At 36.6% G+C, this 26,269-nt stretch overlaps 1 protein-coding gene across 4 annotated transcripts in view; it reads right to left on the bottom strand.

Moving 5' to 3' along the window:
* Nucleotides 1-588: 588 nt before the first annotated feature.
* Nucleotides 589-26,269, bottom strand: part of LOC127834113 (protein FAM43A-like) — a 36,591-nt gene continuing 10,910 nt past the window's right edge. For 3 of the 4 annotated variants that reach the window (XM_052359725.1, XM_052359726.1, XM_052359724.1), the window contains exons 2-3: nt 16,463-16,841; nt 589-7,102 (exon numbers count right to left, since the gene is read on the bottom strand). In XM_052359725.1, coding sequence (XP_052215685.1) covers nt 6,378-7,102; nt 16,463-16,778 — 1,041 coding nt within the window. In that variant the 5' untranslated portion in view covers nt 16,779-16,841 and the 3' untranslated portion in view covers nt 589-6,377. The remainder of the gene's footprint in view (nt 7,103-16,462; nt 16,842-26,269) is intronic. The other variant, XR_008027817.1, reaches the window with a different exon arrangement.

A 26,269-nucleotide genomic window follows, 5' to 3' on the forward strand; every position in this document is an offset into this window, starting at 1 on the left:
TTATACAGAAAAAAAAACGTTTCAAAGTACTGCTTCACAGAGTCGCGGTCGTAAAATGATAACGGTGGTGCAGAATATTTGCCAACGATTAACAAAAGAAACAAGAGCCGTCTCCATAGGATGACATATGCCCCCGAAAAACGCTTTGATAGAAGTTATGAGCATTTTTCGAAACCTAAACGCAGATTTCGAAACCTAAACGAGGACCCTAAGTTCAAGGTCACAGGGTTTAAAAAAAATGTGCGTATGGAAAGGCCTTTTTCATAAACACATGGATACTAAATATGAAGGTTACATCTGAAGCGACATAGAAGTTATGAGCATTTTTCGAAACCTAACCGCGGACCCTAAGTTCGAGGTCAAGGTCACAAGGGTCAAAATTTGTGTGCGTATGGAAAGGCCTTGTCCATATACACATGCATTCTTAATATGAAGGTTACATCTGAAGCGACATAGAAGTTATGAGCATTTTTCGAAACCTACACGCAAAGTGTGACGGAAGGACAAACAGACGGACACTGCGATCACTATATGCCCTCCTTCAGGGGCATAAAAAGTGGGGATATTAAAATGATAAGAAAACGTGTATTATAATATTTCATTTAATTCTTTTTTACAACAAATGTAACAACTATATATACAAACGTACAAATGTACTGAAATAAATATCTCCAATTGTAACAATGTCATAACATACTAAAATCACGGATGCATATATAAAATTCGTTATATGAAACAAACAACACAACGGGAAGCATAGTAGCAAAACTGCCCTGGACAGGTATTCTCTATATGGGCATCTTAAATTAAGATACTCTTTAGTGAACTTTTCTGATCAAACAATAACATGGTATTCACTATTTCAAAAATAAAATGTATGTGATCTATTAATGAAACAATAAAGGTATTTTTAATTTTACGCTCTTTACGACATTTATTAAAACTTATCACAAATGATTTTTGTTCATACTTGTACACCAGCGCAGAAGAAAGATTGTACCAACAAAAAAAATGTATTATTGCATGTTTTACCGACTTTCATTTTTTTTATACAATTAAATTAAGACACAAGTCATGAATCCAATAAAAATAATTTGAACAGCCATCTGAACAACACTTATACGAAAACGGAAGTAATTGTGAATCCATTAATTACATTATGTGTTTCATTAGCCACTATCTGTTATTGACCCGATCAAAAAAATATCATCTAGCATACAATCATACATTCTTCCTAAACTAGGCAACCTAATTACGCACAGGTACAAATGTGCCGTCCGTTGTAAGTTTGTTTCGCATAAAAAGATAAAAAAAAATCGGTTGCCGATTCGTTTATACACAATATCATAACAGTAAGTAGTACATCACAATTTTGATATATTGGTAAAATCTATGTACATACACAAATAGGTAATAATGTTTAAAACTAGCAATGGTAAACACTTGTCATAAAAGTAAAGAATAAACTGCTGTTTTGTGGTGAAAACGCGGCATACTTTTTTTCCACATGTGAATAATAAAATTAGACATCGATCGTGTCCTAAAAACACAGTCTAACATGTTTAAATTGAACAACAACGTGTTATAATGCAATTATAACAATAAATATGAGCTACAGTGAAAGAAAATGCATATAATTAGATTGCAATGACGTCATTGCTAATTGCAACACTGCATGCATAATCAGCAAATGTAAATTACAAAATAAACGTAAGCGTGTTATGTATTTTTAATCACTTGTGCGTATTTAACTTCTTAATTGCATGGCATGTGCAAAATTAAAACTTAATAAAATAAACTTATAAAAGGTAAACTTAAAAAGAACATTTATTACTCGGCGAACTTGACAAATTTTGTTATTGGGACAATATTAACTGTCGTATAAAAGTTAACTCCTTGGTCTAAAGGTACTGAACAATTGAATAGAAGCATATCAAAGTGGCATCAAAATATGAACGTGGGATGATCAGATTTACATGTAGATTGTTGTTGTTGTTGTTTTGTATAAAGCACGTGTTATATGGTCTCGTGTCAGCTACAATCCGCTTAATGTATGATGCGAGATGTGACAAAGATATAACGAAATCAACGTTCATTAACGCAGGCGACAAACTCTTGACAGATTTTCGCGTGCAATTCTGGATCAAATCAGTTTAAAACGTCTTTACGCGATAAAGAAAACCTGATATATTGGGAATACAATGGACGGGTACGAATCGGTCGTGACCCTGCTCGAAGGTTTGCAAAACAAAACGTTACTTATACATAGCAAGTGTCATACGGTTTTGATAGATGCCGTGGTATACTTTCTACAAAAACTTTTGTTCTAGAGAAGAGCTATTGTATGCGCTGATTAAATACATTACTGGCTATATCAACAAAAACGCATAGCAATACATTATTTTTTATAGTATGAAGAAAATAATAATGATTGGCTTGACTAAGAGGCGTATGTATTCATGCATAACGCGTGCATTCATAAATAGAATGTTGACCTTTATGTATTCATGCATAACGCGTGCATTCATAAATAGAATGTTGACCTTTGTAACACAAATGTATCTGTTATCTACGGCATTTACTAAAGACGACAAACGTCATGTGTTTGCGTTAATGTCACTTGCATTAAAAAGAAACGGGCAATTTTCTTAATATTGCGCACTATGAATAACCATGTGCATCTTAGATTTTTAAGACATGCCATATAATAAAATGAAAATAAGTACTACATGTATTTTCAAATAATTGTAATGTGAACAAAACCGTTGCCATGCATTATGGATCTATAAAAAAAATAGTGGTGCCCAGTTTGCAACAAGAAGTAACACACTTGTTTCTTCTTTGTCCAACACAGAAAACCTTTAAAATTAAGTCGTTCAAAACCATTCTTTGATATGAAATAGTGTCGTCAAGAATTGATAACACTTTCGTGTTGTTTTTTGTCAAATATGAATTGGTAGTTTCGATTGCTGCCTTTTACCAGAAACGTCATTGCTAAGTCGACGTTAGCGGTTACATACCAAATTAAAATCTTCAGCCTGAAAGCGATGCTCGTTTTATGACGAATGTAGTATTAACTTACATGTATTTATATGTATGCGATCGTGCGTCCTAATAACTAAGCTCTAACAAGGAAAAGCTAAAGCTGGGCTGTCATTATGCGGGTTTGCGTTCAACCTAGACAAACACTCACAGTTGGACACAATCCATCATCTAGACGTTTGCAATGACAAGGCTGGATGACGGTTGGCCCATAAAACAGCCATCAATTCAGTGTCAAGTACATGCTAGAATTAGAGATTCAGTCGTTAAAGGTAAGAGTGTAGAAAATCGCGTTTGGTTCTTACTTATGACGATTTCATTTAAGTTATACGTAAAAGGTAAAAGTGTAGAAAATCGCGCTGGATGTTACCGAGCATATTGAAAGGCCACAATCCGTGTTATTAGGTGTCTCAAACGTTAACGATTGCTAAATAAGAGTAAATACGTGACTGGATAGAAACACACGTCTTTTTTTATGAAAACCAGGATAGCAAAAAATATTGAACTCATCAGTCCCAAATTGATCTTTATTTTTTCTCTTGTTAACCCATTTATGCATAGTGGACTCTCACATCCTTCTCAATTGGATCAATTGATTTCCAAAATTAGGGATGTAGTATATTTATTTCTATATTTAGAATATTTCTTACAAAAATTGCTTTAAGCAAACTGCGCAGACCCAGATGAGACGCCGCATCATGCGGCGTCTCATCTGGGTCTACGCTGTTTGCCAATGCCTTTTTTCTAGACGCTAGGCATAAATGGGTTAAACCCGTTGGAAAATGCTGGTTTGTTGAATTTCGATTACACGTGTGCGTTATTGAGTACTCACCGCGTTGTTATATTGTTTAAATCGGCTTAAATAAAAAAAAACTGGCTAAACAAGAATAGAGTCAACGCTTTCTTGCTGTTGTATTCGAAAAAAATATATGAATACGAACTTAAAACTTGTGCTTAAAGTGCACCAAATTATTCAAAGGATTAAAGTTAGATTAAGAAACAAACATCCGACAAGATTTAAACAAAACATTTCTTGATTTGATTTTCGATTACACAATCTCATTTAACTTACATCAATCAATCTAAAACTGAAATAGTGTGTTTTACACATATATATTTCGATTTAAATTAGACTTGTTTCATTCATCAGATATAAATAAAAGTATATAAGTTTTGCATTTGTGTGCTTTTTGGGAGCTATTACATTCTCAAACAGTGAATTCTAAGAATGACAATTTACGATAATTTGAACTGATTGACTTTTAATATGGGCCGTGCTCTGTGAAAAGCGGTTAATGAATGTGCGTAAAGTGTCGTCCCAGAATAGCCTGTGCAGTCCGCGCAGGCTCATCAGGGCAGACACTTTCCGCTTTTATAATATTTTTCGTTTCAAGAAAGTCTCTTCTTAGCAAAAATCAAGTTTAGGCGTAAAGTGTCGTCCCTGATGAGCCTATGCGGACTGCACACGCTAATCCAGGACGACACTTAACGCACATGCATAAAAAACTTTTCACGGAGCACGGCCTCTATCAAATATAATACTTTCTATGATCACCGTGAATATCAATCGATTATCTGTTAAAACTTTTCTTTACATCTGCGAATCCAGACTCATATAGCGTTCAGTAACAACAGTCAAGTATATCGATAGTTATCTCTTTTTTAAGTTATATTGAGCTAAAATGTAAGTTTCGTTTTTAATGTTTCTGTTTGAAACAATATACCGTCAGGGATGGTAAACAAGAAATAAGTATATATAAAGCAAAACAATCCGTGAACAAATGCTTTAAAAAGTGTTCTTTTTAAAAATGTAATCATACCATTAGAAACGTCGACTTTAAGGAAAATACTTCAAAAATAGTGTTATAAAACGTTTAGATTTGTTCCGAAGGCTCATTGGCGAAAAGGCCCAGCATGTCTATAGAACAAACTTTTCGGACACGTGCCAACAATATGAAATAATTCGATTCTTTTTAATCGATAAATCCTCAAAAAAGATCAACATAATAATGTATTGCTTGCTTGATCAGCCTAAAAGCGTGCATAATTTGGTACGTGTACTGTAAGATAATTATTTGACTTCTTTGACATGTAAATATGGCGAATGGCTTTACAGTGCTTACCAGCGTGTCTTACATATAAAAAGCGTCTGATAAACAAAAAATAATATCTGCGAAAGTCTTTCCTCCTGAGAACAAGAATAACTGTAATTCCGGAAAAATCAATCCCGGTGGTTCTTATTTGAATGACGCGTAAGACGTTAAGTAATGAATCTATTATAAGAGGTCTTACATATAAGCTTATGTTGCTATTTAAGCCTAATAAACTTATTACGTTTTGGTCAAGAGAATCATACCTATTCCTTCATATAGCGTGTTCTTAAATATAGCGTTCCATTTTAATAAAAGTTCAAACACAAAAATGAAAATTTTGATTAATATTTTCCTGCAGTTAAAAAAACACAAACATCCTGTACTCATGTGATCATTGCAAACTGTATTCGTGGCTTACAAAAAAGGTTGTGAAACTTTAAAAATTATGCTAACTGGGTTTTAATGCTTGTGCTTAATTATATATTATCTGTCGGCCTAAATGCGCATATATTTTTCTCCCGTTTTCCTACTTTAATGCTTAATTTTTACATTGCCAATTACATTAAAAAATATAAGTATAATTAGCAGATTACTAGACAGTAACGGATACAGGAATTAAATGAGTAATTGAGTATACAGTCCATGCCTTTCATAGCATGGTGTGATTCGATTGCGTTTACACTTAACAGTGAACAGGGATACGTTATTCTAGCGTACTATGCACAGATTAGCGCTCTAAATACATCTAAACAATAAATAAGTCTAACATAACTAGTCTCATTGTTCGCTGTTGACCCCTCACCGTGTAATGACACATTGAGCTCTGCACATGCCGTACAAGTAGGTCTTAGTTCTTAAGTACCAAAGTAGTTGACTTCAATAAGTATTAATTTTGCAATTATATATACACAGGTAGGTAAACCACTGAATCGTTTGAATAACATCACAAATGCAGTTGAAATCAACAACTGTGGCTCAGTTACTGTAAACCTTCACACTAGCAAGTCCAACAATTAACCGCTACACAGTCTACCAAGAATATATTATGTACAATTGTAGCACAGAATTTACACTTTTTTATCCGTTCCATTTAACACATTTATACGAATTATATGTGAATATTTCGCACTATGGGCTTATCGGGGAAATTTCGTACCCGATTGTTAAGATTAAGAGCTTTGCAACCTAAAATGATGGTCGCATTTATTATCACAAAGTTATAATCCTCCGTGACGTCATCGCTCAAAGTGACGTCACGACAGTCTCGTCTGGAATGTGAGGCGATGGGATCTCGCACACCACATCTTCTTCATTTAACGAAGTGTCGTCTGTTGCCGTTAGACTACCGTCTTTTGAATCGGGCTCGTTGAACCCACTACTTTCCGAGCTCTCGTCATCGGAATCTGCAGAATGTGAAATAATAAACTGCACTTCCTCGTCAAGTTTAAGTTCATCTATGTTATTGCCTAGCTCGATGTCAATTACACGCTCCGAATCCAAGTCTAGCGAAAACTCGACGTCACTTGTGTCGTGTCCACATAGTGTCAACGCATTCACGGTAGGTGAAGTTAATTCACTGTCCTCCTCTTCGAACGCCACCTTTACATTATACCCGTCTTCTTCTTCCTCCTCTTCAAGAATCCCGTCGTCTGACTCCAGCTCCTCCTGTTCGTGGTCCTCCGTGATGGCTCCCAGGCGCGGCGCAGTATTTGACTTGCTTATAGGCGGCTTGAAATTCTGCCCCGTGCTCAACATCTGCGTCCGCAGCGGCACCACGGAGTTCTTCATCGGAAGCGACCGCGTCCTCTGTAGCGTAAGCCTCGAGTTCTGTTTGCGCGTCTTTTCCCGCACAAATTCCTTGAGCGCGAAGGAGATCTTGTCGTGTAACTGCACCGCCATCGCCTTCGCCTTGGCCTCTGATTTGCAAAGCACCGCGTGGCATCGTAACTCGAGCTTCATTTTCTTGCCTGAAAGTAATGAAACGTTGCGTGCATTTCGAAGTTAATGAGGTCCTTCCGCTTCTGAGACAGCGTTATGTTTGGACCAGTAATCCTACCTGCCTCAGTCATAACTAGAGCATTTAAAGATCGATTTTAGAATAGCTTGGCATACAATGGTAACCTTGATGAGAGGGTTTGTCGAGTGCACCTTTAACCCATTTTATGCCTAGCGTCTAAAAAAAGGACTTGGCAAACAGCGTAGACCCAGATGAGACGCCGCATGATGCGGCGTCTCATCAGGGTCTACGCTGTTTGATTAAAGGAATTTCTGTAAGAAATATTCTAAATATAGAAATGAGTATACAAGACATCCCTAATTTTGAAAATAAATGGATCCAATTTAGAAGTATGGGAGAGTCCACAAGGTATAAATGGGTTAAATGACGCACTCACACATCCATTTGCAAACATGGTAACAATTGTGACTAGTCATTCGTTTGTCAACCATAACTTTGCCGTATATAGAGTGGGTTATATTTATTGAAATTAGTGAAGCACTAAGGCCTTATATCAACCAATATACATGCACTTCTATATGTTTCCCAGGGTGTCTTGTGTCACTATACAGGATACCGGAAATTAGGATCGAATTACTATAATAAACGTTTTTCTCAGCGCTTTTATTGTCAGCAGCTTCAACGGAAATATAAATCACGGTTCTCTAATGAACGGCAATTTAAAACGGTTGCTAGGATATTGACTTGTCCTCCGTTATTGATGTTAGTAAACACTAAGCGATCGTTAAAATTATATGTAAAATTTTCCCTCTAGCAAGGCGATTTTGAGTGATATTGACTGCGTTTTTAAACGGATTGTTCGGACCGAAATAGTATAATTTTTCGCGTAATTGGCGACAAAATAAAATAAGATTTTCAAAAAAAATGGGAGGGGGAGGTGCCAGAACTCCACTAATATTTTCCACAAAAAAATGTATAGATGCATACCAGACCATCGATCCCTGAATTGTGAAGGCCACGCGTTACCACTTGACCACAATAAGCATCAATTAAATGCCAAAACTTATTATGTTCCCAATAGTATTTTAAGAGTGTAAATGTATAATTAAAGCTAATTGATCGTGCTAATGACGTCGCGCGAGATGGTTGCCGCAGGGATGCAATAGTTTTTCCGGAGAAGAGCATATTCTCGACATAAAAACATTTGAGATTGACATTACTAAGTGCATTTGCTGTTGACAAATGTATTATTAAAGCGTTCCACACATCTTAATGATTGTGTTTTCGCCCAAAATCTCTCGTTGCTGCAAACATTTATTGTTGTATAGCGCAGAAGACGAGCGTTTGTTTCCGGATTACTGTTCACGTGACGATAAAGTTGTAGTTTCTCAAAGATGCGCAGAAAAACACAAAGTTATTTGACAAATACGGGATTATTTTGGCGTTATAGTTGTTTAAACACGGGGCTAAACTTGAAAAGGATCCAAGCTTCCTCGCTACGAGGGAATCACTTCCGCTGACGTCCGCAAAAAGTTTGCCGTGATTCAGAACGTTAAACAGCTTCAAAGTTAAACGTTCCCCTTTTCATCAACATTATACTTAACCTAAACTGTAATACACCTCTATGGTTAACCCGTTGCATGCTGGGAAATTTGTCGTCTGCTAAAATGTCGTCTGTTGAATTTCTAAAATTAGCATTGTCTTCGATTTTTTTCAAAGAATACTATCAGAATAGCAAACAGTTTGGATCCTGATGCGACGCCACCTTCTGTGGCGTCTCATCTGGATCCAAACTGTTTGCAAAGGCCTTCACAATTCGGTTCCAGCACTGAAAGAGTTTAAGCAACGTCTATACATCCATATATGTATCGTTTGCGTCCACGTATCTGTCAATGAGTAGACGTACGCGCGAATTCCGCGTTTGCGACGTTGCGAATAATAAGCCGTTTCAACGTTATGGTATAAATAGATAGAAGCTTCTGTAAGATTAATAATAGCAGTGGCTGTTTTATTTGCCTTTATGCTCGAGCAAGTATTAAAGCATAGTGCGAGTTAGTTTTTTTGCGTTTCAACGTCTGGAACAACGACCATAAATTATTCATAACGTGATCGACGGATGTAAGCGTCAAACGTCACCCAGTCCATGACGCCTTCACGTCAGCGGTACTAAAAAAACGTTATAACGTTACGTGTATAACTTAAGCTACATAACCCAGTGTCCTCAATATACGTGAATGACAGATGGCTGAATGATACATTCATGTTTCTACGTGCAAATATCAAGCTCCAAGCGCATTTTCAACGCGTGTAGCTTTCAATAATATAATTATGACAGTCCGGGCATAAAAGTGACACAAGGATTTTTCTAAATACCTATTCTTCATTATCATTAATTGTTTAAAGTCGAGCTCTATCGAGTCATTTTTTTCTAATTTGGAAATATTTAGAGGTGCTCTTTTCATATTATCACGCAATAATCTCGGAGACTTATGATCGATTAAAAAATATGGCATCAGAATGAAACACGTCCAAAATTGACATCGGAAGAGCGCTTTATATGTTCTTTCAAACTTATGCCCCCAACCGCCAGACCCCGACCCGACCCCGACCTTCATACTCCCCCACCCTGAAGAAGGCAATACGGCGGTAGTGATGGGGGTTTTGTGGGTATGGCGTAGTTCTTCCATAGATCGCACTCGCTAATGCTTGAAATAAGTCAGAATGGTTTTCGGATTACTTTTCCTACGACCAAGAGAGTCGCATTCAACATCCATGCTCCTCGCTGACTTATCAAGGGCAACATCCAAGATAAAGTTGCATGCACTTGTTTTTCTCTGACAAAAATACCTTCGGGCCATACCGGTACGTCACATTCTGTGACAAACCTAATCTTAGACAATATCTTGTCAAGCAAACCAAAAGTGGCAGGTTTCACGATCTCCAAACATAAAATATGTATATTAATAAAGCTCGTGCTGAACGCTCGATCCTTGCTCACGCAGCGACAAATGCCCTGAATGTACACCCTCACCATCTGCACAAATGCGAGTTTTGAAAAAGCATGATCATAGAATGAAGATTTGACATTAAGTTCTGTTCCAGCTGCATACCGTGCAGAAAATTGTCAGTATCGAGATATCCAAAATGAACTACTTAACCTACCTGTAATCTCGCACATTCCGATGTAAACAGTTTCGTATAACTTCGATACTTATCGCAGACAATCGATAAAAAAAACAAGAAAAATTGAAAATACGATAATGAATTTTTCTGCCTTAAGGCTCGACAGTCAGGAGTGTAGAATTTCTATGACTGAATGATCGGTATTTTACGACGACCATAATTATACCGAGTGATTGTGGACAGCTTTTCGCGCGATTTGTTTGATATGTAACTTCTATAAAGCACCACAATCGGGAATACCTGGCCCCGAACATTTTATTATTATTATAGTGTCCTAACATATTACATTAACTTCACGCGCATAACATGCGCTTCAGTACAAGGAGTGATTTTCGACGAATGAATGAAAATTTAATAAACCAGATCTAACAAGACTATTGCCAAGCAATTAAAGTCCCCTACCGGCTCCACCATTGTCAGAAATTCCACCATTGTCAGAATATTTTTTTTATTTGTTGCCATAGCAACCAGAATTTTTGACGTACGAACAAAATTAAATGACGTGCATTATGTCCATATTGCCATCTATCCATGCTCCAAGTTTCATGAAAAAATATTAAGAACTTTTAAAGTTATCGCAGGATCCAGAAAAAAAACCCATTTTTCAGCAGTATTTCTAGTCTATTTGTTGCCATAGCAGCCAGCATTTTTGACGAAGGAACAAAATGAAATGACGTGCATAATTCTCATATAACCATCTATCCATGTATCAAGTTTCATGAAAAAATATTAAGAACTTTATAAGTTATCGCAGGATTTAAAAAAAACACAACATTTTCAGCAGTATTTTTAGTCTATTTGTTGCCATAGCAACCAGAGTTTTTGACGTAGGAACAAAATGAAATGACGTGCGTAATGTCCATATTGCCATCTATCCATATTTCAAGTTTCATGAAAAAATATTAAGAACTTTCAAAGTTATCGCAGGATCCAGAAAAAAACACCATTTTCAGCAGTATTTCTAGTCTATGTGTTGCAATAGCAACCAGAATTTTTGACGTAGGAACAAAATGAAAGGACGTGCATAATGTCCATATTACCATCTATCCATGTTTCAAGTTTCATGAAAAAATATTAAGAACTTTATAAGTTATCGCAGGATTTAGAAAAAAAAACATTTTCAGCAGTATTTATAGTCTATTTGTTGCCATAGCAACCAGAATTTTTGACGTAGGAACAAAATGAAATGACGTGCATAATGTCCATATAACCATCTATCCATGTATCAAGTTTCATGAAAAAATATTAAGAACTTTATAAGTTATCGCAGGATTTAAAAAAAAACACAACATTTTCAGCAGTATTTTTAGTCTATTTGTTGCCATAGCAACCAGAGTTTTTGACGTAGGAACAAAATGAAATGACGTGCGTAATGTCCATATTGCCATCTATCCATATTTCAAGTTTCATGAAAAAATATTAAGAACTTTCAAAGTTATCGCAGGATCCAGAAAAAAACACCATTTTCAGCAGTATTTCTAGTCTATGTGTTGCAATAGCAACCAGAATTTTGACGTAGGAACAAAATGAAAGGACGTGCATAATGTCCATATTACCATCTATCCATGTTTCAAGTTTCATGAAAAAATATTAAGAACTTTATAAGTTATCGCAGGATTTAGAAAAAAAACATTTTCAGCAGTATTTATAGTCTATTTGTTGCCATAGCAACCAGAATTTTTGACGTAGGAACAAAATGAAATGACGTGCATAATGGCCATATTGCCATCTATTTATGTTTCAAGTTTCATGAAAAAATATTAAGAACTTTTAAAGTTATCGCAGGATCCAGAAAAAAAACATTTTCAGCAGTATTTCTAGTATATTGGTTGCCATAGCAACCAGAATTTTTGACGTACGAACAAAATGAAATGACGTGCATAATGTCCATATTGCCATCTATCCATATTTCAAGTTTCATGAAAAAATATTAAGAACTTTTAAAGTTATCGCAGGATCCAGGAAAGTGTGACAGACGGACGGACGGATACAAAACCATAAGTCCCCTCCGGTGAAACCAGTAGGGGACTAACTAGTTGACTGACGGCGAATGCGGTCAATCATTAATATTACTTGCTAATAATCATCGACATCAGCAGGAAAAGCGACAGCTGGAAGATTAAAAATACTCCAGAAGATTACTCGTTAGACTGTTATAAAATGTAAAATAATATAGATAACACATGCCAGATAATTTATATGTAAGTCCAATACATTAAACCAAAAATCCGACCAGATTTCGTCCCTTGTACTTGTTCAAACTAGTAAGTATACAGTGAATTACAATGCATTCATGGATTCTTAACCTTGGAAGTCTATTGGTGTGTACTGGGTGGAACCAGTCTATTGGTGGGTACTGGGTGGAACCAGTCTATTCGAAAGTACAGGGTAGAACCAGTACTCGTGATACTACCCTCAGTAGTACGCACGGAAAATCTGAGTAAACAATCAAGTATTAAATGATTGATCTCTTTGTCGAAATTGGAACAAAATGTAAATATGAAGAGAAAAAACAGAATACGGTATAGCATGTTCATCCTTGTTTTCTAAAAAGTAAGTCATCTTCATATACATAATATAACAAGAGATGTGTTTGTCAGAAACCCAATGACCCCTGCTTCGCCGATTGATTATTTTTATTATATCCCTTTAAAAAATATTACTTCCCTTGTAAAAATGATTTGTAACTGCCAAATGATAAATAGAAATTATCTCGCTTTAAAGCTTGTTACTTCCCTTGGATTTATTTTTTGACCTTTTACCTTGAAGGATGACCTTGACCTTTCACCGCTCAAAATGTGCAGCTCCATGAGATACACATCCATGCCAAATATCAAGTTGCTATCTTCAATATTGCAAAAGTCATGGCCAATGTTAAAGTTTTCGGACGGACGGACGGACGGACAGACAGTTCAAATGCTATATGCCATCCTACCAGGGGCAATAAAATACATTATCTACTGAAAATCTTTCAGTGAAGAAGAAAAACAAACCCTGTTGACAATACGAACTTGTATTATTTAAGCGTCAATTGAAACAAACACTTTAATGGTCAATCAAAATGCGCGATAGCATCAAGATAGACGCGATAGACGATTCATAATGGGTATAGGGAATAGACTGCGCGTGTACAGAAAAGGTAATTTACGCGGTATCAGGGGTAATCCGGGGTATAAGATAGCGCTGATACACTAAAAGCATATGCCCTACAGCGCGTTTGAATAGCCAGGTTGAAAATGAGATAAAAAGTGTCAGTTCAAAACTTGAAAATACATCAAAAAGCGGGAAGAGATAACGGTAATGGAGATCATGTGATGATAGACGTCCAATCGTTGAAAGCCATACTTGCTTATCAGCAATATTTGCCCACAAATCCTTGCACTGGTACATTTTGAACTGAGATCGCTCAGCTACGCGGCTTCTCGTTTTACTGAAAATTGTAGTTGTGGTTGTAGTTGTAGTGATACCAGATAAAAACCCACACGTCCGATATGGTGAACACCAACGCATGGGTATGATCGTCTAAAAGGAGAAGCGAGTGTGATCCACCAGAGTTCTAGACCGCGCACGCTTGCCTTGCTCGATGGTTACAGGCTTTTTACGCCCTATGCCACGGGTCCGAAATTCGGCCCCATTCCCAATGCAAATCTGGTTGTTTTTTTTCCCAATTGAAAAATAAAATTCCCAATTCCAAAAAAAACAAACATTTTTTTTTAACCTTAAAATATATAAGTTTACCTGATCTGGTGTAGAAAATAGAAAGTATTGCATAATTAAATTCTCTGTTGCCTTGAATTTGTTTTAAAATCTGTAAAATATGTTAATGATTATTTAAGACTTTTCTTTTTTCCTCAAAATCCGGCGCTTCGCGCGATTTTTTTCAACTAAAAAAAGGCCAGGCCTTTTCCCCAAATTCAGATAAAAAACCTGCACTTATCACACATGTTCATAATATTTTGTAATATTTTAATAATAAGTTATCAAAAAAGTCGTTATTTACCAGTTAACGGCATCTTTGATATATAAGAAACACTATTTACATGCGATAATATTTTCCAATTGAGCCAATTTTGCGATTATTTTTTTCCCAAAGTTGGGGTTTCCACGACGCGAAATTCCCAAAATTCCAGTGTGGCGTTTTCCCAAAATGGAGCGGAAAAAGCCTGGGTTAGTTAAGTACATGCATATTCAGCAAGCGTTGACCCGATTCCACAAGTCCGACAACGCTTTTTTCGTTCGGTAAAAAGTTATGTGATTAACGCAATCACGCATGCGCGGAAAGTGTGCTTCCTCAGACGTGCAAGTACGCTCAGTTACATAAGTAAATTTTGTAGCTTTTCAGTGAACGACGTATGCTATTTGTTCAAGATCGCCACACGTTCATTCCGTACATGTATAATGATTATGATGACAGCTCAATTATTCAGTCACGCAGTAGCAAATGCCTTGAGTTTACATCCGTGTTGAGCGAAAAAAAGATGCTTTGTCAAATAGGTTAATTACACACGGCGATTTAATTAAGATCAAATATCACATTGCGAAAATTGATTTATTTGGGAAATCTTGAACCAATAAATATTTATTCTGCTTCATAGAACGGATTCTCTTAAAATATGCGATAAACAGACGAAACCCTCACAAATATATAAATTGTGTTCGGTATCATGATCAACAAAATTAAGTTGAAGATTTCCATTAAGTTTATAAAAAAATGAAATATATTCAAAGTATATTAGCATGGTCATTAATCTCTGTTATGAATGGATGACAAACTACCAAAACATTTAAGGGTATTCAAAACAAATCAATAAAAAACATTTGACAAATTCAATATAGTATTTTAGGGTTGGTAGGAAAATTTCAAGGTTTCTTGAACAAGCTAACAAAAACATCTGTACGCATTCGTTTTTTTGTCTAATTTTTTTTTTTTGCTTTATAAAACTTCGCATTTTATTCTATACCAAGGTCACATAAACATTTCGCATAACCCAACCGTTCTCGTGTACGGCAGTTTATATATAAAGTTCAAGTTCAAGTATTTTACTTGGAACGTAAATAAAACTGTCAACGCTGCAATAAATCCGGCTGCTGATGTAAAATAATGGCTGAACCTACCGACTGACCAGAAGGTTGTAAGTACTATGTAGATGTTGGTGCGAAAATCCCAGTAATTATACAGCAACTTCATTGGTTTACAGCTGTTTGCTTTTATTCATAGATTTATTAATAATGCACGGCGGAAAACAATGAACTAATGTACTATGCAAATGTCAATGTCACAAAGTATGTCGGTGGATATTATTTATAACTAGCGTGTCTATAAACAAAGCTGACCGAGGGCGCGGGTTAAAAATACTCTGCTGCTTTTTTTTCGGAACATAAAATCTGACAATCTCGTAAAAAAATCGCTAAAAATGTCAACGATTTATTTTTAGACAAATCACGTAACGGGACGAACATCAGTGACATCTGCGTGTCTATCATCGGCACTAACGGTATATTTATTCCACTGAGCCCCTCCCCCATAAACCTTAAAGATCATGTTTTTACTTTTAAATACGAATTACTTTTATGTAAGTGACAGGAATATTTTTATGGAACGTGTCTTTCTACGAATGCTAAACATAATCTCGTCTTAGCCTAAGTTATGAAATAACCCTCTACCAGAAAACGAAAAGAACAAGACATGTGTTTGTCAGAAACACAATGCGCCGCTTTGAAGCCATATATTTGACCTTTGACCTTGAAGGATGACATTGACCTTGACCTTTCACCACCTAAAATGTGCAGCTCCATGATATACACATGCCTGCCAAATATCAAGTTGCTATCTTGAATATTGCAAAAGTAATGACCGGTGTTAAAGTTTTGGGACAGAATTGCGCCGCTTTGAAGTCATATAATTGACCTTTGACCTTGAAGGATTACCTTGATCTTGACCTTTCACCACTCAAAATGTGCAGCTCCATGAGACACACATGCATGCCAAATATCAAGTAGCTATCTTCTATATATAATATTGCAAAAGTTATTGCAATCTTGCAAAAGTTAAACCAAGGTTTTAATAAAGTTTGGAGACAGAATGACAGACAGGCAAAAAATCAATGAACCCCGTTCATTCGATCCGGGGGCATAAAAACACACTAGCTATTTGTGTTGGTCGTAGGTAAATAAGGGCTGAACATACCTTCGTGTCTGTAGACCCAGATAAACAGTTTCGGGTATTGCGGGTGTGCAATACAGTACGATATCCGGTGTGCGCGGTACTCCGTCAGCCCCTGCTCCTTCGTTTCCGCTTTCAAACCGGAAGTGGTTAGCGTCAGCTTCATTTCGAGGCCCGGGTTGCTGTTGCGGAGGTAGTTGTTCCAGATTATTCCAACGGGTTTGTCGACGCAACCCTCTCCTTTCATCATGGCGGTTTGTACGTTTCCAAGGTAACGGACCTTGTAAATTGGTTCATGGTCGTTGATGACGAGGCTGCGCTTTTTCTTGAAGAAACTCATGGCTGGTACCTGGTTGTGTTACACGAGTGACATGGCAACTCTGGATTCAAAAGCTAGACGAATCTGAAAAAAAAAAAAAAAAAATAGTAATGAGTCGCTGATGTACTTTCCTTTCTTCAACTTAATATTTCGATGTAAACCAACGTGACACGGAAACCAGCATCCAAAAAGGCCAAAAAGGCCTATAGCTAAATTAATATTAAGTAGAAACCATGTGTAGCGGAGTCTGTTGAAAAAAGGCTATATCAGATTTGTTGACACCATATTACTTCTACAAAATAGTAAACGTGCCTCTGTAGAATAAATTTCGCCTCATTTGTTCAAAAAGGTACCATGTGGCTTATAATTTCAATGTCACATGGTGCCTTTTGCACCAAGGGGGCGATGTACAGGCATGCAAAAACGATATGAGTCGCGAACTGTGCGTAAAGTGTCGTCACAGATTAGCCTGTGCGGACTGCATAGGCTTATCTGGGATGACACTACGCACATGAATTAGGCCTCGTTATTCCAGACAGAGGCTCATATACTTTCTAATACGTGGGTGGATGCGAACAACACCTAGCAGCAGACTAGACATTTACTTTGACGACAGTGATACACGAAACAGTGGTTACTTTTCCACGCTATTATAGTAATTATCGCGAGAAATAAACACGTGAGCGTTATTATAGTTATTTTCGCGAGGAAGTAATGTGCTTGCGGTATTATAGGATGTAACATTTAAAGGGATCTTTTCACGCTTTGGTAAATTGACAAAATTGAAAAAAGTTGTTTCAGATCCGTAAGTTTTCGTTTTAGTTATGATATTTGTGAGGAAACAGTATTACTGAACATTAACCATGCTCTAATATAGCCATTATATGCATCTTTTGACGATTTTAAAACCTAAAAATTATAAAGCGTTGCAACGCGAAACGATTGAATAATTTGGAGAGTTCTGTTTTTGTCGTTAAATTTTGTGAAACTACGAAGATTGCTTATATAAGGTATAAAATACGTCACGAATGTGTACTCGGCGGAATAGCTCAGTAGGCTAAAGCGTTTTTACTTCAGGACTCTGGCAGGACTCCAGGGGTCACTGGTTCGAAACCTGCTCCGGGCAATGTTCTTTTCCCTTTTTTAATTTTTTTCTTGATTTTTTACTGGAGCTTTTATGATCCAATGTTTACATTTATCAATATATAGCATTTAATGAATAAGTTAAAAAAATGCCAAAATCTGTGAAAAGGCCCCTTTAAATACTATAAATGTATACTGCCATCGAGGTCAGACACGTGTATCTGACTTCAAGTGGAAATATTCCCAATAAATGTTCAATAAATGTATGTTGTTTGTTGTTGGTGTTGTTTTACTAAACAGCTTTCAGGCCTTTAGTCGGTATTAACTCCGATCAAAATTTAAATCTATACTCAAATTGACAATCACCATGGGTAATGCCGGCGGAGATTTGATGAAAGATTGATAGTCATGTTGTCGTTGATTGTAGAACTTTAATGCGCGCACCGGAATGATTATATATCAGGCATAAACTGGTCTTATGATATCCGTCAAAGTTTTGTCTCCGGCTTGCAAAGGAATGCGTACCAGTATTGACTGCATGACTGTGTCTGCAATGTCGCACAAACCAGCCCAGATTTACATTAAGATGCAAATACATGTATAGTGATTTAAGTTTAAACCTATTTATTTTAGCTCGATTGCGTCGAAAGCCTCAGGCTTAAAGAAACGCTCTCGAGTCCGTTTTCTGCGCCTATAAACAGTATAGGTGTCTTTGTGGAAGATCTAAAGAATGCTCCCCGAGTAGGGATCGAACCCATGACCTCTGATCGCTAGGCGGACACCATATCCATTACGCCACGGCGTGATTTTAACGCCATTGGGTAACTGCATAATCTTCTAATATAATTATGTGCCTTGTCTTTCAATCAAGATATGTATTGTTGTTGTTGTTTTCGACTCAAACAGCTCAGACATAATTACGAGTTCAGTAACTGCCTCTGATTGTACTGCATTCTACCTATTACAGCAACAGATTTCGGACAATAGCTTTACTTAGTAATTTGAAAACATGCCTTATACATGTTTGAAATTATATACCAAACAACAAAATAATAAGGCGTGCTTCGAACAACAATCGCTTCACGTTTCTAAAACAGGCAGTCATTAACACAAATCACATTGGCACGTGCTTGAACTATATTGAACCAGCGTCCTGTTTGAAGACCAGTCGACATTAATGCTAATGACAGCCGCACCCAGATGGCGGAATAACTCTCCCTGGTAAGTACCGTGTCTATGGCAACACCGCTATTGAGATGGGCATATTCATTATATCGAAGTTTAATTAAACTGCAAGAAAATGCGATGCGCCTTATTTGCTAACATACATATAGCGTTTTATGGCAATGTTCAGACGATCACTGAATGCGAGAAGACGCTATCGGCATTGGGCGATTAAAGGGATCTTTTCACGCTTTGGTGAATTGACAAAATTGAAAAAAGTTGTTTCAGATTCGTAAGTTTTCGTTTTAGTTATGATATTTGTGAGGAAACAGTAATACTGAACATTAACCATGCTCTAATATAGCCAATATATGCATCTTTTGACGATTTTAAAACCTAAAAATTATAAAGCGTTGCAACGCGAAACGATTGAATAATTTGGAGAGTTCTGTTTTTGTCGTTAAATTTTGTGAAACTACGAAGATTGCTTATATAAGGTATAAAATACGTCAAGAATGTGTACTCGGCGGAATAGCTCAGTAGGCTAATGCATTTTTACTTCAGGAATCTGGCAGGACTCCAGGGGTCACTGGTTCGAAACCTGCTCCGGGCAATGTTCTTTTCCTTTTTTTATTTTTTTTCTTAGTTTTTTACTGGAGCTTTTACGATCCAATGTTAACATTTATCAATATAAAGCATTTAATGAATAAGTTTAAAAAAAATGCAAAAATCTGTGAAAAGGCCCCTTTAAAAGCTTGTCGCCCGTTCTGGCATTGAATGGTCGATGTCACGGCCGTTTGAAGGCGTTCACTTAGGTGTGAATCACCGCAATATGTATGTAACATTATAATAGCGACGTGACAAGGACATAAACATTTATGCAAATGAACCAATCAGAATCGAATATATTACGGGTCTAATGGCGAAAATATCGACAAATTTGTGTGACGGGCCGAATTTTCTTTGTGGGACTGGTTCCACCAAGAGTACAACATCCACTAAGAGTACAACATCCCGCACGTAAGTGACACTTGATCTGCATTGTATTGTCGAATTTGAATCTGCTTTAAAGGCAAATGAAACTCAACATCTGTACTAAACAAGAATTAAAATCGCGCACACGCCCACTGATGGCATGGTCTAGTATGCCACCTGCTTATCGTTCATATGTAGTTTTTCACATATATTTATCTTTTAAATGTAAATTATTCTGATCTCCATTTAAGGTTTAACAAAAAACTGTTCCCATTTCAGACCGAACAGTTTGCATAACTAAATAAACGCACTAGACAAAAGCGAAATAGTAAATTATATACTGACAATGGGTCACTACTCAAAAGTGTCATAGATACGACTGATCGATTTACAACCGTTTATGGACGTTCGATTCGGACTGAACAAACAACATGCATGCTTGGGGCAAGTGTCTTCCTCGAGAGGCCAGTGTTTGTTTAACTGACAACGCTACTCCCATCCATCGAGAACCTGTAATGCCAGCTAGCGGGAATAAATCCAAAATTATTTACGACTGTGAGTTATGGTATCCTAAATCCGTGCATGTTTGGTGAATAATGACGTCTGTATTAAGATAAGAAGCATAAATTCAACACTCACATAAGTAAAAGAAGGTCCTGTTATTGCTGTTGGTGTGTATTTAGTTGTTGCTGATTTTGTGTTGTTCTTTTTTGTAAGAAGACAGACAGACAGACGGACAGACGGACGAACAGACAGACAGTTTATTCAGACTTATATACAATTACAAAGTCTTCATACTAAATTATACAAATCATTTTCTGTCACGTTACTAGGAATAACAACATAACATTAAATAACATAAAATACACATTTACGAATACATATACTCATAAACTATCAAGGAGGTAATGACATTTATTAAACAGTATTATTTAGAATCGTATTTCTTATAACAAGAGCTTCTTTGATATATTTACATACATTTTAATTAACGGATTTGTCACATAAAACTTATAACTTTTGGAATTTATATACATCCCGTATACATGTACACCGAATGTCAAATAAGGCCAGCTATTGTCATTCAGCAACCGCATGTACAGGCAACCAGACCGAACCGTGGGCGATGTAACAAATATTTGCTTACTTGAAGTGTAAATAATAAGGCACGAGTCACCGCGATGTTTTTTCTTGATTTTTCCTCTTTTAGTACAAATATGTTCTCGCTACTCTGATTCTAAAAACAAGAACTTATTCCGCAGGAAAAACAAGCTACATAAGTAACTTATATAAAACATTCTTTCGCTCACATAAATCATTCCATATCTGACCCCACGAGTCTGCTCTGATTTATGGATACAGTGTTACACTGTCACATTCGAATTGTGAACAATGAACAGAAGAGAAATTACAGAAAAAAAGTAACAGAACTATTTTTGGCTATGGTCACAATTTCAATCCTTATGTAATATAAGTTAAAACCTGCCTCTTTAGAGTTTACACCCCTGCACACATCAAAACGTTGTATATTGCAACCTTATATGAACCGAATGAAAAATGTATCTCTTCGTTTATAATTTGGTTTTACCGTTTTAGCAAGCGGATATGTTGGTTTATCGAATAAATTTAAATAAAGAGATTTGCGTTCGTGTACATGTATTGCAAACTCTATATTGTTAGTATCAAAACCGTTATAACGTGTGAGCGCTAGTGCTTCTTTGCTGTAGTTTATGTACTTATCGTCCCACGCAAAACATCTAATTATCTATCTCCAAATTTACGAGGTATTAAAATCAGTTTGATCGGCAGCATTTTTCAGCAACTGAATACTTCCGCCACCTCTAAATCAAAATCCGGCATAATGTTCAATCCACAATATATCAAATGTAGCATGTCAAACTAAAATATGTATGAGAGTGTCAACGAATAAAACTACGTATTTCGCATTGATTGTGTGGCAGAACCGTTACTTTTTTGCTTTTTAAAATAGATATTTACAAAGAACGATCGATTATGGCAGAACCATTACTCGATTGCTTTTTTACAAATAGAAATTTATAAAAGTACAATAGATATGTACAAAGTCCGGATATCTTTTCGGAAAATTCCTGCCTAAGTCATAACTTTGCCATAATTTATAATGATGGATTTTAAAACTTAACTTGGCACAAATGCATCATGCGACGAAGTATCGTTTGTAATGCCCGTCTCCCTACCTCAAAGGTAAAGGTCATAAGTCAAATTTAGATATAAAACAGCTTGACAATTTGCGTCTTAGCCAAAACTTTGGCCCTTATTGATGGATTTCAAAAAACAATGGCAAAAATGTAAACTATCATAAGACAAAGTGCCGTGTAAAACACTTGCCTCCCTACGCCTAAGGTCAACGACACATGAAAAGGTCACATGTCAAATTTGACCCTAAAACAGCCTTTCATTGACCCATCCTGATATAAGTCGCATTACGAGTTAAAAATTTGACGAAATTTACAAATAATTCCGTTAATCACTTGCCAAAAAAGAATCGAAAATAAATGTATTTAAATTCTGAGCTTATAGTGTAACAATGATATTGTATTATAATGACCTAAATAAGATGGTCATTAGCGATTACAAATCGGAAGGACACAAGAACCACCGAAACCCTATGCTAGGCCGATAGTAAAAGCTTATGTTAATGGGAAAATGATCGAATTCTCTATGGACGCAACATGCATTCGGCAGAATTAGTCCCTTTTATAATATAGTTTGTCGCATACTCGCCGCAAGCCGATTTATACTAAGGATTTCACGAATGTCACAGACGCATAAGATGCTTCATATTTAATAAAGGAATACACTTAAATACATCAACATTCAATACGTAAAAGTAACCTCTATACATTTTAAACGTGCGTTTGTTTGCTTTACTAGCTCTAAACTACGAAAAGTTTGCCAGTATAACCCCATGGCCTGCTATGTTGGTCTTCGAACGGCTGTATGACTGAGCGATAAACATCTACTGGGTGTCATCCGCACTAGCGCCCCAGATGTCCTGCATCTGTGTCCTTTATACCCCCGATACACCGACTCCGTTCGAAGAACGTTCTGAAAAATGTGACTATACGGGCTCAAACTGTGTGAGAACGGAGTGATCGTAGTAGCAACGTGTTACGAACTGTCTTCGAACTTTGTGGACGGCCTGGAACGTGGTTGAACGGGAGAGGTGTTTCAGAACTTTGAGTCTACTCAAAATTTTCTTTCAATCATCCCGTTCTACAATTAAACGTAGTAACAACGTACTGGAAACGGAATGGACGTACTAAGAACGGAAAGGTCGTACTAAGGTCGGGTTAGGAACGTACCAGAACGTAGTGCGATCGGACCGAAATGACCTGTACGATGCCACACCGATCGAATCCGTTTCTAGTCCGTCAAATCCGTTCTCAGACAGACCGAACCCGTCCGCACTTCATGTACCTCTCAAGTACGATCTTGTTTCGTGTAAATAAATAGAAACTAAACTATAAGATAAGTTCTCGCAACGTACGTTCTGTAAGTTCTCAGTAATGTCTTAGTACGTTGTACTCGTTTTAAGGAGTTCGCAGTAGGTTCCAAGTACGTTGTACTCGTTCAATGCAGTTGTTACAACGTTCAAACCGTAAATACAATACGTTCAGACAATGTGCATATAAATAGAGGTCGTTGTCTCAAAATTCATCATTTGTGATATTAAAGTAACATTTCTATTCAAAATCAACGAAAATTTCGTACAATTGTTCGGAAAATAAACAATTAAAAATCAGTGTTCCTTATGGCAATTGTCGAAATTCAACGTCAGATGTGGTCTGGTAAAACAGATGTTTGTAGATACAAAATGCTCGTTTGTATTATTGTTTTGCATATCTATTCATACGACACATGAACACTAAAATGGTGTTCGTGTGTCGTATGAATAGATATATTCGCGGGAATTTATTGTGGCCACAAATAAATAAAAAACGAGCATTTTGTATCTACAAAAATCTATGTAATCATACCACATCTAGCATTGAAATTTTGGCTATTGCTATAAGGAACACTGACTGTTAAGGTGTTAACTTTATTTTACGAAATACTTAACGAAATGTTCGTTGATTTTGAGCGTTATAGAGACTTTAAGTCGAAACATTGACAATCTTGGAACTGGTATTTTTTTTAATGTTGGCTTCGTGCAATTTTTGTTAGAAGCAGAGCAGCCATGTAATGTTTTGCAGGGCCGAGAAAAAAGGCGGAGACGACACAGAACGTGTTGGGTGAGAAATTGGTTAAAACCAGAGAGAAGAATAGCCGTCTGGTCGGCTCAAAGCGTGAAACATAAATGAGAACGTAGTCGGTTTTATAATCGCCGTGCAGAACGTGGCTGCAACTACGTCGTAAACGTACTAAGAACGTAGAAGGACGGAGTGAGAATTGCTTTTGATCGAGTTACCACTGCACAACAAATAAAGAAGAACTGCGTTCGAACGTGATCGAACTGGCTGTGGACGGGCTCGGTCTGACTGGAAACGGTATACCAACGGCACCCCCGGAAATCTGACATGCTGTGAGAAGTTGGACATGCTAGGAGATGTAGCCGATATATTTCAAAGAATTTCGGTACGGTAAGTAAATCCAGTTCTATAATTGTTTAAAGGCATTTAAAAAAAATATATTGGTGCATGCAAAGGAGGTATAACAATGTATGTTAGAAAAATCCTGGTTAATAATAATTAATATTCAGGATTTATTGAAATATGGCTATTTAAAATCGACGATGCAGGGATTTGTCCCATATTTAGCACTTTATTTACAAATTTCTTTAAGGGTATGCCAGTGAAAAAGTTTTTTCACCGACAATTATATTAACCAATGTCCCCGAGTAACATATCCGCCAGGGTTTCTTAAAAAAGTCCGTGTTGGTGGAAGAATTCGACTTAACATACAACGTGTTGATGAAAAATGATATGACATGGTGCTGTACAAAGATGTCGAGATATGACATGTGTGAAGTTCATTTATAAACTTAAAGCTCACTATTACAGCTGATTTATGCCCACTCTGACGCATTGTAGATCATTTTCATTGAACTTTGAGGTTTTATATTGATATCCGCTCTGAAGCTAAGTTAATATCCAGCTAATTTGTATCTTTTTTTATTGTTTGAAAATTATTGTAAATGTAAAGCAATTGATTAATACAAGTAAAAATATACGTCCGGTAGGCAAACTAAACATTTATAATAATATTTTGTGCCTATAGTTCCAATTCTGGCAGGTAGACTTTCATAAATGTGAACTAATTTTGGATCTATTATAGATGACTTCAAGCTGACAGCTTTGCAATTATCTCCGATAACTTCCTTGAACTTCCACCACTCAAAATGTGCAGCTTCATGAGAACGCCGCTTTGAAAAAAAATGGACCTTTGACCTTGAAGGATGACCTTGACCTTGAACTTCCACCACTCAAAATGTGAAGCTTCATGAGAATGCCGCTTTGAAATTATTTTTGTTTTGACCTTTGACCTTGAAGGATGACCTTGATCTTCACCTTTCACCACTCATGTGCAGCTCCGTGAGATGCACATGCATGCCAAATATCAAGTTGCTATCTTCAATATTGAAAAAGTTATGGCCAATGTTAAAGTTTTCGGACGGACAGACGCCATTTATTTGACAATTTGACCTTGAAGGATGACCTTGACCTTTCACCACTCAAAGTGTTCAGCTCCATGAGATACACATGCATGCCAAATATCAAGTTGCTATTTTCAATAGTGAAAAAGTTATGGCCAACGTTAAAGTTTTTTCGGACGGACGGAAAGACTGACATACACACATACTGACTGACGGACAGTTCAACTGCTATATGCCACCCTACCGGGGGCATAAAAACATGATATTTTCTTTAATAAAATATTCGGAATTGAGCGCAATTCACTGTTATTCAATTATTACGTATGAACGTTCACAATTTCACAAGACATACACAATCTTGATATTGTTGACGCTCTATTTTCCACCGAGTGTGTAAAGCGCTAAAATAACTATAACTCATAACATCTATTAAAACGGTAAACCATTGACAATATCACGGTCTTTGAAGAATGCTCATGTACACTGTACGCAATCCTATGTCTTCACTTGATAAATGAGTATTGTCAATTTATAGCCAGTAAATTCATGTTTATGACTTAGTACTACCTTGTCATACAGAGCATAAACTACACAGTTGGAATAGTTTATCGAGTCACTTGAAGCGAATCCGATATGTATATAACATAACTCTTAG

This window comes from Dreissena polymorpha, chromosome 6, assembly GCF_020536995.1.
Source record: "Dreissena polymorpha isolate Duluth1 chromosome 6, UMN_Dpol_1.0, whole genome shotgun sequence".
Classification (NCBI taxonomy): Eukaryota; Metazoa; Mollusca; class Bivalvia; order Myida; family Dreissenidae; genus Dreissena; species Dreissena polymorpha.